Source organism: Nomascus leucogenys, chromosome 5 (genome assembly GCF_006542625.1).
Source record: "Nomascus leucogenys isolate Asia chromosome 5, Asia_NLE_v1, whole genome shotgun sequence".
Classification (NCBI taxonomy): domain Eukaryota; kingdom Metazoa; phylum Chordata; class Mammalia; order Primates; family Hylobatidae; genus Nomascus; species Nomascus leucogenys.
This window is the reverse complement of record NC_044385.1, coordinates 4,697,280-4,712,391: the sequence shown is the minus strand read 5'-3', so window position 1 is coordinate 4,712,391 and position 15,112 is coordinate 4,697,280. Positions and strand designations below refer to the sequence as shown.

At 33.9% G+C, this 15,112-nt stretch overlaps 1 protein-coding gene across 4 annotated transcripts in view; it reads right to left on the bottom strand.

The window, feature by feature from the left end:
• AKT3 (AKT serine/threonine kinase 3) overlaps positions 1-15,112 on the bottom strand; it is a 356,898-nt gene that overhangs the window by 48,506 nt on the left and 293,280 nt on the right. For all 4 annotated transcript variants that reach the window (XM_030812589.1, XM_030812590.1, XM_030812592.1 and 1 more), the window contains 2 exons: positions 7,999-8,213; positions 578-665 (listed from right to left, as the gene is read on the bottom strand). In XM_030812589.1, coding sequence (XP_030668449.1) covers positions 578-665; positions 7,999-8,213 — 303 coding nt within the window. The remainder of the gene's footprint in view (positions 1-577; positions 666-7,998; positions 8,214-15,112) is intronic.

Sequence of the window (15,112 nt, the reverse complement as noted above, 5' to 3'; positions counted from 1 at the left end):
ATCCTCCCACCTCAGCCTCCCAAAGTGCTGGGATTACAGGCATGAGCCACCATGCCTGGCCTAGTAGTATTAATTTTGTGGGCAATAAAGTTCTGTTTCAAATGACAGAGAAGTCCAAAATAAGACACTGTGTTTACTACCTTCATTAAATATTAAAAACAAATTTCTTTAAATTCCTTTTAAAACAAGGATTTGTATAAATGAATCTGAAGTGTTCACTTTAAAATTAAAGACGTAAGGGCAAATTAAAAAATTTTAACTAGTTTTCTTAAAGAAAAAATAACACTTGGTATCTTTATTAAAATTAAAAAAATAATGAGAGGCAAACAAATTATTATGGGAAAAAAATAGAAAAATAAATTCTGTGATCATGTTGAGTAAAATCTCAAGAGACATTTGGGGAGTCAAAATCATAAGTAAAATTTTGTGCACAGAAGTTCAAAAATCACTTAAATGTCAGTAAAATGGAAAGTATCATTACATCATTAACTTTAATTCACTTAAAATATTTTTGCTATAAATTCATTTTAGCAGTGCAGCCAAAATATATACACACTATGCCATGAAGAAATCTTACCTTTTTATCATATACATCTTGCCAGTTTACTCCTGAAAAGAAACTGTGTCTCATAATTTCTTTTGCATCATCTGGTCCTCCACCAAGGCTATGAGAACAGAAATAAAATTAAATAAGTATAAAACATTTACATAAGCTCAAAGCGTAACAAAAAAGGTTTTGTGAAGGTGTAATTTTCTGCATAATAAATAGTTCTTGGGATAAATAGCTCTAAAAGTAAAAAGCTTTTGCTATAAGATCTATTTTTCCTAATATGCTTATAAGAACTAGCTTCAGAATGGTATGGTATTTGGAAAAGAGCAGAGGCTTTGGAGATAGATCTGGAAGAGGCAATCATCTCTGGCAGTTATGGGATGTGTGACAACAGAAAAGAGGCTTAACCTCAGTTTTCTAATCTGCAGAGTGGAGAATGATAACATTTGCTGGCGGGTCACTGCAAGGGTTAGAAACAACATAGGAATATGGTTTGGCTGTGTCTCCACCCAAATCTCATCTTGAACTGTAGCTCCCATAATCCCCATGTGTCATGGGAGGGACCAGGTGGGGAGGTAACTGAATCATGGAGGCAGGTCTTTCCCATGCTGTTCTCATGATAGTCAGTAAGTCTCATGAGATCTGATGGTTTTATAAAGGGCGGTTCCCCTGCACATGCCCTTGCCTGCCACCATGTAAGATGTGCCTCTGCTCCTCCTTCACCTCCTGCCATGATTGTGAGGCCTCCCCAGCCATGTGGAACTGTGAGTCCAATAAACCCCTCTTTCTTTATAAATTATGCGGTCTCAGGTATTTCTTCACAGCAGAATGAAAATGGACTAATACAATAATAGGTAAAGAAATTCCAGTGTTTTCTGGCTTATTCAGTTTAATATAGTACATATTACTAAGCATAAAAAAACTAAAAGTGAGAAATAGGAAGAACAGGAGGAAAAGTGGGAAAAAGAACAAGGAAAGGAAGATAAACCTATTTAAATCTGAATTTAATATAGTAGGCTTTATTTGGCTTGTTCATTATTAGAAATGATACGTGCTGGTAAGTGCTTAACAACCAGCTCTCTGTGAGAAATCATGCATTTATACAAATATAATTTTTTTTCTTTTTTTTTTTTTTCAAGGGCACAGTAGATACCAGGTGCTCACAGCAGAGCAGCCATGGAGCTGCTGGGACCGAACCTTGCCTGACCTAGCCACCACCACACCCCAGACATATAAATTTAAATTTTACTGATATGAAGAATGCAAAACACAAAATTTACAAAGATCATAAAACATACAATGTTGTGTATTGTAAATTAGTCACCTGATTCTCACAGAAAACTTGTTAATTTTTGCTGTACTCCAAAGCCACTAATGGATGAAACTTACGATTAGTTCCAACATGAATATTGGTTGACATTTTTGTTTATGTTAAGGTCAAAGCTGAAAGTGATACAATGGAGACTTCAGAACTTCACTTGTGAGTTATGTGAGTGACTTCTTTGCTAAATGGTTAATAACTTTGGGACAGTGGAAGAAGACTCATTTTTTGGTGCTATTTAAAGTGTAATGAATCTGCATTATTAATATTTTCTCTTAAGTCTAAACAGTCAACAAAACAGTAAGTCCAGCCCCAACTCGTAGTATCTGCCAATTCTGGCAGTATAAATTCTCCCACCGTGGCCAGTTTCGAGCTACCAATAAGATGTCACTGAACATGTAGGCAGGAAGAGATGCATAGTAGCAAACCATTATATATTATGTCCATACAGATACAGCAGACATAACTAATCTCAAAAATACAGATAACAGTGGAACATAACAAATTAAGGAGTAATGAGTTTTTAGTATTTATGACCTTTGATTTTCCTATTCTTAATTAGTAAATTTATGTAATTTTTAGTAATGACTATAATATACAACCAGCTCACAAAATTGGTGAAAATTTAACAGTTGGTTCTTGAGAGCTGGTATATGCTAATTCCAACACACCACTGGGTTGGAAGAAAACCAAATAGGTCACGGAAAACAAATACAGATGCTCCTAAACTTAACGATGGGTTATGTCTAGATAAACCCTCATTTCAACTTAAGATGGGTTTATCCGGATGCAATTCCATCATTAGTTGAGGAGCATACTAAATATGTATCACTTTCGCACCATCATAAAGTCAAAAAATTGTCAAGTCATTGTAGGTCAGAAATCATTTATAATTATATAATTCTAATAAATTCTGGTTATTAGATCTAAGAAACACATGACTGGGAAGGACCTAGGATCCTTTGACACACAGTTAAAATGGAAAACAGTCAACTGATACCTGAATATCTTTAGTGATGATAAATGATTCCCACCAGCTGGGTCTCCAACTCCCAGATCCTTAAAAAGTCTCTAAATGAACTATACCCCAGAGATGGGACTTTTAGGTTTGATCATAACAATGCTGTTTGATGTTTGCATTTGGAATTTTCAGACTGGTAGTTCTGTATTCAGTGAGAGCTCAGCATTTCCGACCCTGCCCTCTTTTTCATTCTATTTCAATTCTGTAGGTTTCTTTCCCAGGAGACTGCAAACTCCTTTGAAGGCAAGATCAGTGCTGGATTATCCAAAAGGCATTCTAAGCTTGTGCTTAGGGAACCAGAGAAGCAAAAGCACCAAAACACATTTCTGAAAAGCATTTAATGTCTTCAAGCATGCATCAACATAGTCTGCATGAGAAACATCAAAGCTCCATGCCATTTTCTTACACTTATGTTGTAGTTTATTTCAATACTGTTTTCATTTGAATTGTACTTGAGATGGGAGTTGGAGTGGAGAATCATAATCATTTTGTAAATAAAATGCTGCAATCCAGCTTTAGTTATCCATTTTTGTAACTCCTCAAGTTTTCTAGCAATACTTTGGTTTTGAACATAGCCAGCATTTATTCTATATTTATCGAATACATATAAAACTAAAATATCAGCTATGAATACTATGCAAAGTCTGAGAATACAATCAGACTTCCATTTTAGAAGCTAGGAGAAATTCTTTAACACACTTCCTCAATGTGTGAAACTGTCAAAAATTTCAGTGTCAATGACTCTCTAATATACAATTTAAGACTTCAAAAATAATAACAAAATATGCTTTGAAGTAAGATATTTATGTCTAGAATACTAAACTCCAGTATCAGAATGCCAAACTAAATCCTCAGCTACTATGAATTCCTTTACTATTAGGAACATCACAGAATTCACATTTTCTTAATGTTACTGAATACATGAGGTCATGCTTTTCCTATCAACTCCGCATAGGAAGATAAAGGAGGGGCTAACAGAATGAACATAAAGGATGGAGGCTAATAAATAAAAGCAAAATGATAGTTGACCCTTGGATAGAACTAACAGCAATTCAATAAGAAATACCAGAAAAATTCCAGTAGTATTTAAAATAGCTGCATAGAAAAAATGAAGAGGTGTATTATAATGCTATCATTACTTATGTTTCCAAAGGTTTTTCAAAATCCTTGTTAGCTTTCTTTTCTTTCTACCCCTGAAACTGAGGTTCTCTAAGATTCTGTCCTAGGCCCTCTTCTCCTTATCCACTACCCTCGCCACTAATGCCTTGGCTGTAGCTACCTCCTAGATATAGTTATGGTTCCCAATCCATGTAGTCAGTTACTGTGTTTCTTTTAAGCATTCATTCTATTAATTTCCAGCTGCTCACTTGACATTTCCATCTTGGTTTTATATAGAAACTTCAGACTCAGTGTACCAAAAGTTATTATCAACATCTACCCTCATCAAGCCTCCTTGGTTTGCATACCCTGTCTGTTAATCACCCTAGCTGGAAACCTCAGAGGGATTCCTGACTCCTCCTACTTCCTCACAGTTTCTAGTTAATCATAACCTCTATCACTTGTGTACTACTGCTTCAGGAAGGACTCCATCTATTATCTGAACAATTCCATAAATATTCTTTTTTAAAAAAAGACAGGGACTCACTCTATTGCCCAGGCTAGAGTGCAATGCTGTCACCTTGGGTCATTGCAGTCTCGACCTCCTGGGCTCCAGCGATTCTCCCACCTCAGCCTCCCAAGTAGCTGGGACTACAGCATGTGCCACCACACCCAGCATTTTATTTTTTTTTAGTAGAGATGAATCTTGCTATGTTGCCCAGGTTGGTCTTGAACTCCCGACCTCAAGTGATCTTCTTGCCTCAGCCTCCCAAAGTGCTGGGATTACAGGCGTGAGTCACTGTGCCTGGCCCCATAAACACTTTTAACTGCTCTCCCTGCCCCTGGATCCTCACTCATCTAATCTGTCCATGACAAAGCTGCCAAAGTTACCTTTTCATGACACAAATCTGATTATACTATCCCTTGCTTTAAACACTTAAGCAGTATCTCACCCTCTTCTGAATGATGATTAAATATTTTCTAAGAAACCTAAGATCCTTACAATCTAATATATCAGCTTCATTTCCCAATGTTACCCAACTCATATTCTACACTCTAGTCACTGAACTTCTCAAATGCCATGTTCTTTTGCAATCCTAGTTATACTCTACATGTAAATTTCCGTGCTTGAGTGCCAATGCAAATTCAAACTCCTTTCTGATTCAGCTCAAGTCCCCCAATCCCCTAGATAAAAGCCAATAATTTCAACAGTACTTTGTACGTAGTTTGACCTGAGCATCTGTGAGTATATGTTTTGTGCCCCAAATTATTCTATGAACATCTAGAGCAGAGACTGGTTCATCTCACTCATCCTTGTATTCCCTGTATTTTGATGCAGCAGTGGAGGGGCTTGACACATCTATTAGAAATTATTAGATCATTGAAAATACTGCATCTTCTCATTAGATCAATATCAACCTCCTGGTGACAAACAGTTAGGAATTGTTCTATTAATACATACCAGGCAGTTAACATTCTAAGAATTTGCCTCACATTCATTCAATAGTTTCTAAGTACCGACTATGTGCTATTCATGGAGTGGGCTGACAAATAAAAAAAAAATGAATGAGACATACACATGAAAACCACAAGTATATTTTGTTCTACTAGCCAGTTATATAGAGGGCCACAAAGTAAAGGGTGGTCAAAGTTGCCTGCAGGAATAAGGATGAGATAAATATTCACTGCCTTGAATACCAAGCCAAATATTAGACCAAAAAATGAAATACATAAAAGTCGGCCGGACACGGTGGCTCACGCCTGTAATCCCAGCACTTTGGAAAGCCCAGGGGAGTGGATCACGAGGTCAGGAGATGGAGACCATCCTGGCCAACATGGTGAAACCCCTTCTCTACTAAAATACCAAAAAAAAAAAAAAAAAAAAAAAGGCCAGGTGTGGTGGCAGGCGCCTGTAGTCCCAGCTACTCAGGAGGCTGAGGCAGAGGAATTGCTTGAACCCAGGAGGCGGAGGTTGCAGTGGGCCGAGATTGCGCCACTGCACTCCAGCCCACACAACAGAGCGAGACTCCCTCTCAAAAAAAAGATAAAAGTCATTACTCTGTTTAAAGGTTACCTATCATCAGGTGCTGCTCCTTACTAAATTGTAAAAGAATCCATTATCTATGTGAATAGTTGTCTGGAATAATGCCACTAAATGCTAATCTAATACTGAATATTTCTCAATGGTGAGATTTTGGATGATTTAATGCATCTTTTCTGTGTATTTTTTTGTAGTATTTGAATTTATATAATGAGAATATTTTAAAGAAAGTGATACAATGAATTTATTGCTCTGAAAAATGAATACTTATGCAGTTTTAACAACAAAAAAAAGAATGCTATTAAATGGAACACATTTCGAAACTTAAACTGAAAAATTGTTGCATTGTAAATAAGATATATAAGAAATACCAAATAGGCACCAAGAAACTTAACTTCTACTCTTGGTCTGCATGAATGTTCTGAGAGACCTTGAATAAATCACCTAACCCTCTCTGGGCCTTTTTTTTTCAACTCAATGAAATGGAAATGAGAATAGTATCTCCCCTATCCACCCAACAAGGCTACTGAAAAAGCAAGGGAGTTAATAGATGTGAAAGTGCTCTAAAAAGAAAACAAAATCACTTTACACATATAAATAATATCTGTAGCTAGGATTACAAAATGTTTCTTGAATGATTCTTCACAAAGCAAAAAGACAGTATCTCTTTTATTATGTTTGTTTATTTCTGCTGAAGATAAAGCCATGTTCCTTACAAGGTTAAATTAAAAGCTAGAAGAATGCAATGAAAACCATTTCTCAGATAGACTTAAAAATCCAACTTTTTGGGATTCACTCATTAATCCAGTCAATATATATATATATATATGAGCATCAACCATAAATAAAACATTTTCATAAAACTCTATGTTAGGTATTATAAAATATTCAACAATATGTGAAATCGTCTATGCTTCAAATGAGTAGACTCAGAGAAATACTGATATGCATAGATACCTAGATGGGAAGGCAGATATATACATATACAAACACACATATTAAGTGATATTTTAAAATTAATAGTCATTTCACATATGATTTATGAATTTATAAACATCAATGAATGTATAAACATGAATAAAAAATACTGTAGCTCATTGAACAAAGCAGCAAGAGCCATAGGGTTCTTCAGTTCATAGCTGTAGCTACAAAAACAGAAATACAAAGTGTGTACAATTATTTTTTGCCATCAACCCTTTCAGCTATGCATAGAAAAGATTATTTTCAAATGACAAAACAGCAGTTAGAGGCCGGGTGCGGTGGCTCACGACTGTAATCCCAGCACTTTGGGAGGCCGAGGCGGGCAGATCACCTGAGGTCGGGAGTTCAAGACTAGCCTGGCCAACTTGGCAAAACCCCATCTCTACTAAAAATACAAAAATTAGCCAGGCGTGGTGGAGATGCCTGTAGTCCCAGCTACTCGGGAGGCTGAGGCAGGAGAATCACTTGAACCTGGGAAGTGGAGGTTGCAGTAAGCCAAGATCGCGCCACTGCACTCCAGCCTGGGTGGCAGAGTGAGACTCTGTCTCAAAAATAAAAATAAAAAATAAAAAATGCAATTAGGTATGTTAACACAGGTTGTGGGTGGGAGGAGAGTATTGAAAAATAGGTCTATTCCTTTTATAAGAAATACAAAGGCCCAGAGACTGAAAGAAAGAAAAGGGATTCTCCTATCCCCACAAGATCAAGTAACAGAGCAATTAAGAAATTTTCACTCATAATATGGATAATGAAACTCTCAAAATCCTTATTTGGTAAATATGCATAAAATTTCCAAGTTAGGAAAGAGTTGAGAAAAATTTTTAAATGTTCTATATTATGCAGTTAAAAATAAGTCAGGATCTCAGTGGGAAGATGTCTACACCAAATACAGTGCTTCTTGGAGTTAGTTATATTTGAATTAATTTCCATATCTCAATTTTTAACCACATTCATCAGTAATTCACTAAGCGTTATTTGAGGCTTACCGTTTATTTGGATCCTTTATCAAGAGCCCTGAAAGCAATGATTTTGCATCTGAAGAGAGTGTTCGAGGAAATTTAATGTCTTCCATTAATATTAATTCAAAAAGTTTCTCATGGTCCTGGTTGTAGAAAGGTAACCTCCCACACATCATTTCATACATGACAACCCCTAGGCCCCACCAGTCTACTGCTCGGCCATAGTCATTATCTTCTAACACCTAAAAGTGAAATCAGTAAGAAGATTAATTATTACATGTTAACTTTTAAAGCATTGTTCATAAAACATAAGATTTTTACATAAAAATGAATCTTAACTTTCAAAGCTTAGGTAGTCTATTCTGAGATCTTGACATTTAAACTGTGAAGCATCCTACAAAAAATACAAATCACATCAAATATGTGAAATATTCAATACATATCCAGAAATGGCCAGTGTACAAAAAAAGGGGCAGGTCGTACAAAAAAAAAATCCCAAGTACATGAATATACATAAGGATCAAATGAAAAACGTTAGCTAGCATATTTACATATTTTTTCTTAGGCCTACTGACTTTTTCATTCTGGTTCCACCCATGTGGACTTTAAGTAACAACTCAGAGCTAGGGTGTGCTGATTATAGAGCACATAACGTGCACTGCACATTCTTGCCTTAAGAAGAACTAAGTAATACAAATTAAACAGTGAAAGACAGTAGTAAACAAAGGCAATGTAATGGAGAAGTCTACAGGGCAAGACAACCATTAAAGTAAGTTTGAAAAACCTCTGGAGGCCCCTATATGTTTCAGCTCTTTCTGGAACTATTTAATAGACAAAGTGAATACAAAAGCTTATGGTATGAGCTGTAATAAACTTTGATAGCCACAGCTTTATACCTCACAACAAAAATTTCTGTTACAGCAAAAAAATGGACTTAATATCTGTGTGGTATATATCCTTAAAATTTTCCCAAAATATATTACATGCAAAATAAATGTAGTTAGAAATGATACAGAAGTGTCCGTTTGCCTATGCTGCAGCAACCTGTTCAAATGGGAACATGGTAACTTACCATTTGCCCCAGGAAAAATTTGGTTTTATCTTTTTATCAGATTTGTTCTTCATCCAATGGAATATTCCTCATCTATATGCAACTTTGAATATTTTATTTTAAAACTATATTTGATAATCTTAAAGCTTATTTTATTTGATCCTCTCGGCTTTGGAAAACCAGACCAGGAAAACCACATATATGAATTTATCAATTTAAAAACACTTATAACCGATTACAAAAGAGAACATTTGATAAGGACAAAGCAGTACTTGTGTTCCAAACTTTCTTGCTTCAAATTAAATATTTTCTGGAAGATTACTCTTACACGACTTTTATTTAAAATTTACCAATAATCTCACAGAATTACAGGTGATATTTTTGACAGTTACATTATGATTACCTAAAAATACTATGAAAGGCACTTTGGTAGGGTATTTAAAGACAAAGGATATAATTTATAAGAAAAAATATGTTACTTAAAAGATCTATTCAATAAGCATTTCTATTATGAGAAGATTTTTAATTCAATTATATCAATGTTTGTCTTACGGCTAAAAAACTGAAAACATCACTGGTAAGATATGAACACAAGTTTAGATCCTATGCTTTTCTAGAAATGTTTTGTAAATCACAAACTAATAAAAAAACATTTTCTGGAAGAACAACAAATTCTAGTTTTCATCATTAGCGCAAAGAATGTCATATTTTTACTTGTTTGAAATGAATAATTTGAGAACAAATAGAAAACAAAAAATAACCTAAAAAAGCAGAAGAAATTCTACTTCGAATTTACGTTAAAGGAAATGCTGCATGTATTATTTTAAAATACCACTGACTTTTGATGATTCAAGGATCTATCTCATGGCCGATTAGTACAATGCACTGTTTGTGGGCCTTTATCTAATTGACACAAGATTTTAACTAATAACAACCAAAAATTTAAATCTAAGTAAACTTTAACTGCATTCCTACAACACCAACACAACAGTGGCATATACAAAAAGGAGCCAAATGTGGTTTTTAACCTCTTTTTTTTTTTTTTTTTCATAAAACCATAAAAAGCATAAAAGCTGGATTAACTGCCTCCCGAACCCACATTTCACCAGCCGGGTTCTCATCCCCAGCTGGCAAAACTGGCAATCCTTTATTTTTGTTTAAATACCTGGTTTGCAGCCAGAAGGGAAAGTGAGTACATAAAAAAAGGGGGGTTTTATTTTTGAAGAGAAATAAGCAACTGAAAAATAAAACTGCATTGTAAAAAAATCTGTTTGATAAAATAAAATACATTTTATTTAGCTTTGTAAAATGAATATCGATTCCTAAAATAAGTGATTTTGCCTCTGAACATACGTGCCTTAATTGATCTACAGACACATAATGTTATAATTAGAACTGTTTGTCGTATCACTTTGTATTGAACAAAACTGATGTAACGTATTGTCTTCCTGACATGTAAACTTAACCAATGCTGAGGAGAAAACACCCTAACAACTAAAATCCCTCTTTACCTAAGAGACTTCACTATCAATTAGAAAGATTTTTGTCCAAATTTTATCTCCAAACAGCTATAAGATGAAACATACATAAATAATGATTACAGTATCCTACATGTGGATACATATGTTCCCACTATTCAAACAATATCCTTTCTCTTTCCTGAATCTAAATTATTTCAAAACACAATACTTTTAAATACTCTGGAAATCCCACAGTCAAATTAACCAATTCGAATCCAATAACCTCTTTCACATTATTTTAAGAAGACAATTTTTCTCGCTCTATTCAAAGCACTTATTATTCTATAAATACATAACATATAAAATTTACATTTTTTTAACTTAAGGACTGCAAATTCTTTCTGGCTACCTCTGATAATTTTTTTTCTAGCTAAAAGGCTAATTTATTTCATGGTTATTGTGAGGGCTGGCTGAAAGGTATGATAAACAGTGGTATAATGGACAGGTACAACAATGGTAGAGCATATTTCAACTTCATTAAAAGGTAATTTCTTATACAATTTGAATATAAATGCAGATCAAAATATGCTCCTGAAAAAATCCAGTGAAAGATTTATCTTGAAGAAATAAACTTCTGTCTCCTTTCCATAAAACCAACATTACTGACTTATAAATGAAACCCAAACTTTAAATAGGAAAGCAGACATTTGGTATTTCTTCTACCCCTACAGTCCTTTGTAACCACAGATGTAGTTGTATATTATACCTACCTTTAACACAAATGCCCAAACAGAGATGAAAGAGGAGATTTGGAACATCAAAAAAATGTAATTGTTAAAAAATGATGAGAGGTCACATCAAATGAAAACTTAAACAGAGCACAAACTCTGGAAAACAAGGCTTTATTTTTAATAGGAGCCAGAAATTGCTTTACTTTATGATACGATAAAACCTAAGACTCAAGGAGGTTACAGCAGATACAAATTAACATTAAATATCCTGGAAATATTTGATCAATATTTGATGAAGACAATTACATTTATAAAACAGCCATGTGAGTTAAAACACATTAGTTCTTGAATTGTTATTAATTTCAAAGAATGATACTGAATGATAAACTATATATTTTTAAATGATACTACCAATTCAAGTTACTAATGTAAACATTTATTTGGCTAATGGGCTTTTTCAAAACAAAAAAAATCTATTCATTCCAATATTCGTTTACCAGGAGGATTTACTAGGAGGTTAAAGGGACCCCTCTCTCAGCTTGCCCACCAGGCCACACAATGCACCCAAGGCAAGCAATTATAAAGAGGCTCTGTATGCCCTGGAGTGGCTTACTGCTCAATCAATAATCCTGACAGAACAGATGGGGGAAAAAATTAAACATCTAAACAAACTGTCTGCACACCTATGTTGTGAAAGTAAACTGTGAACTTGGATGAACCAATTTACCACTAATTCAAAAAAAAAAAAATGTTTTTTTCTGGTAGCCTTACATTTCAGGTAACTGATAGATGTGTGTTTTATACCTAAACATACATCTATATCATTTATCATTTAGGGGAGCCCTTCAGATATTCTTAACATCACAGGTATGGGCTAAGAAAAAAAGACCTATAAATCTTCTCATTCAGATTTTAAAGTAAACTGCAGCTTCAGGAAAAGTATCCATTTCCATACATAAGATTATAAATTCTACAGCTGCTTGGTATTTTCTACATAAATATATATTTTATAGCTATTTCTCAACTGCTTTAATAGTTCTTAAGTGACAGCAACTGTCAATGCCATTTGCTATGAATTAGAATGCTGTACGCTTTATGGCCACCTCTCCTAGCACACACAAATACTTGTACACAGTTAACATCGTATTTTCAAAAGCAAACTCTGGCTAGCACAGGAAAAATCCTTCGACAAGAGAAAGGCTAAATGGATACAATAATGATGATTAGCTCATACTTACACATATCTTCCAAGAGATTTCTATACTTCTTTTTTATTCTGAAGCAATAGACATTATGGGATTCCAAGAAACTGAGCCTTTATAACCCAAGTAACAATATCCATTGTAAAATACTATAGGTAATCACTAGTGTTTCCAGTTAGGGTTAGTTTTGTATACGTTCTCATGGTACAGAGAATTTAAAATTAAACTTTGTGCTTAAACTAGAATCACACCAAAGTACTGAATGCAAATATTCTGTTAAAGCCAAAAGACCATATAACATTGAAAAGAAGTTAGGGCAAAAAATAGCTACTTTAAGAACTGACAGACCTCTAAGTAAGTAAAAGATGCCACTTATAAACATTGAGAGGCGTTAATTCCATTTTAGTTCATATTTAAACAATGTCCAATTATGAGATAAAATGGAATGGCTTTTAATATTACCCAGAAAATCATATAAAATAGCAACATACTATAGAAAGAAATTAAATATATTCAACTAAATAGTAAGCCAACTCATATGAGAGAAGTTCTTAAATACGAATTCTAACTATAGAGCAGACAACTTCTATCTGAACTCATCCCTCTACTCCTTTAATGTTCCCTTTAATCATGGTGATGAGACCTTTTCTGAATTACCAGGAAGATGAAGGTTTTCAAAATTACCCCAGGTGGATAGATATCATGAATTATTAATAAGTAAATAAAATGTTAGGGCTGTCCACAATTTTAGAAAGGCTACTAAAACAACTCTTTCTTTTCACAAAAAGCATAGAGATTCTAAGACTAGTTTTACAATCTGCTGGAATATAGTAGAACTTTATGCAAAGACTAATCAGAATGTAACTACATGTGCTACTATTTTTACCTACAGATTAAATGTGCAAACATATGTAACTTTAGCCTCATTCATTTCTCTTCAGATCTCCTAAAAACAACATTGGCAGCACCCACGAAATGACATATTTTACATTTATTCTTTGTTGCATTTAAAATAAAGAAAATTCTGTTTAATACATTTCAAGCAAGTTAGCTTCTAACTATTTCCCACACCTACAACACTAGTCCACGCCCTGGCACCGCCTTTACTACCTTTTGTGGAAGTTAATATATATCTTTGATTTTTAATTTATATAGAATTTAATCTCCATTTGTACTATGAGCTAACACAATGACTGAGCAAATCTTTGCATCAAAATATTTATCAAAATATTCTCATCTATTTCAGCTATTTTAAAAATGTTACATTATATGCAAGATATTAAAGATAGGTTTCAAAGAAAAAATCAGGAAAATTTTGGCAAGCGAAATGTTTTCTAAGAATGGGGTTCTAAAAAACTAAAAAGAATGCATCAAATACTGCCCTTCAGCCACTGGAAAAACAAATCATTTTACATTTAGATGAAATAAAATTATATGCATTTTTCTCAATAGCAACCACAGCTAGATATTATATATTTCCGAACAATCAAGTCATTTTTTGCAATCTTTGTTAGTTCTAACTTGATTATCAAATAACTTTTATTTTTACACTATTACAGAAGTGCATTTCTCTAGGTTTCCAAAACCACCTTATTCAACCTTCCCCATCTGTCACCATCTGCTTCTTTTTAGCATGTACTTTTTGTGTGATCACATAAGCATGTGAAAAATAACTAACATTCAGATGATTATCTGCTGGTACATTTGAGGACTGGGCATAATAAAAGTGAACTGCCAAAATGCACTTAACACTTTTAATTTTGTTGGGTCTTGCATGTAAGCTACATTTGATTTTCAAACTGTTTTACAGTTGGAAAGTTGATCAGGTACTGCTAACTGAAGAGCAAAGCTGAGACTCTAAATAATTAGCACTGCATAAAATGGTTTGGATTCAATAGGAGCCAAATCAAATAATAAAATTTAACAGTAAGAGTTTATATGTGATTTCTAATTTCTTTTATAATTTCTAGGTGTGAAAATGCAGCACAGATTATAAAAACAAAATCCTCTCAAGATATCATATGGTCCATAATTTATTTCCTTCTAATGTACAAAAGAGCAAAAGTACATTCATTTAAAACTATACATGCAAATGCAGTTTTCAAAATGTAGCGCACTAAATGCATAGTGCATATGCCAGCTAGAACTGAACCACTGTAACCTGTTAAAAACACAAAACAAAACAAAAACTAGCCTTTTCTACATTAACAGTATTGTTAAATGCTTCCCAAGTTGGAAAACTGCATTGTAAGCTGCATTCTTCATCAAAAGAGATAAGAGAACAAATACCTTAAAAATATTCTTTTTTCAACAAATGGCATATTTATACTGTAAGTTTTATGTTTTCCTAATTTGCCATAAGAAACAAATTAAGTTCACTTAAAACTTAAGTTTATTTTAAAACCTGCCATGTATCTGACATTGGACATTTAATAAACTGGCTTTAAACTGATTTCTAACACTCTTTGTGAAATATCTTCAAAATACCCTTCACCTGTCTTTATACCAGATTAAAACAACGTAAAAGGTGAAGGAACACTACTGCTAGATGAAGTACAGGTTGCAGCAAGATTCCTACATAGTGAGTAAACAAATCTTCTGTAAAGACAGAAGGGAAAATGTTGACAGTGAGTCATTCATAAGAGAAGCAGTAGTCAAGAATGTATTACAGATTTGATACACAACTACTACTTCTAG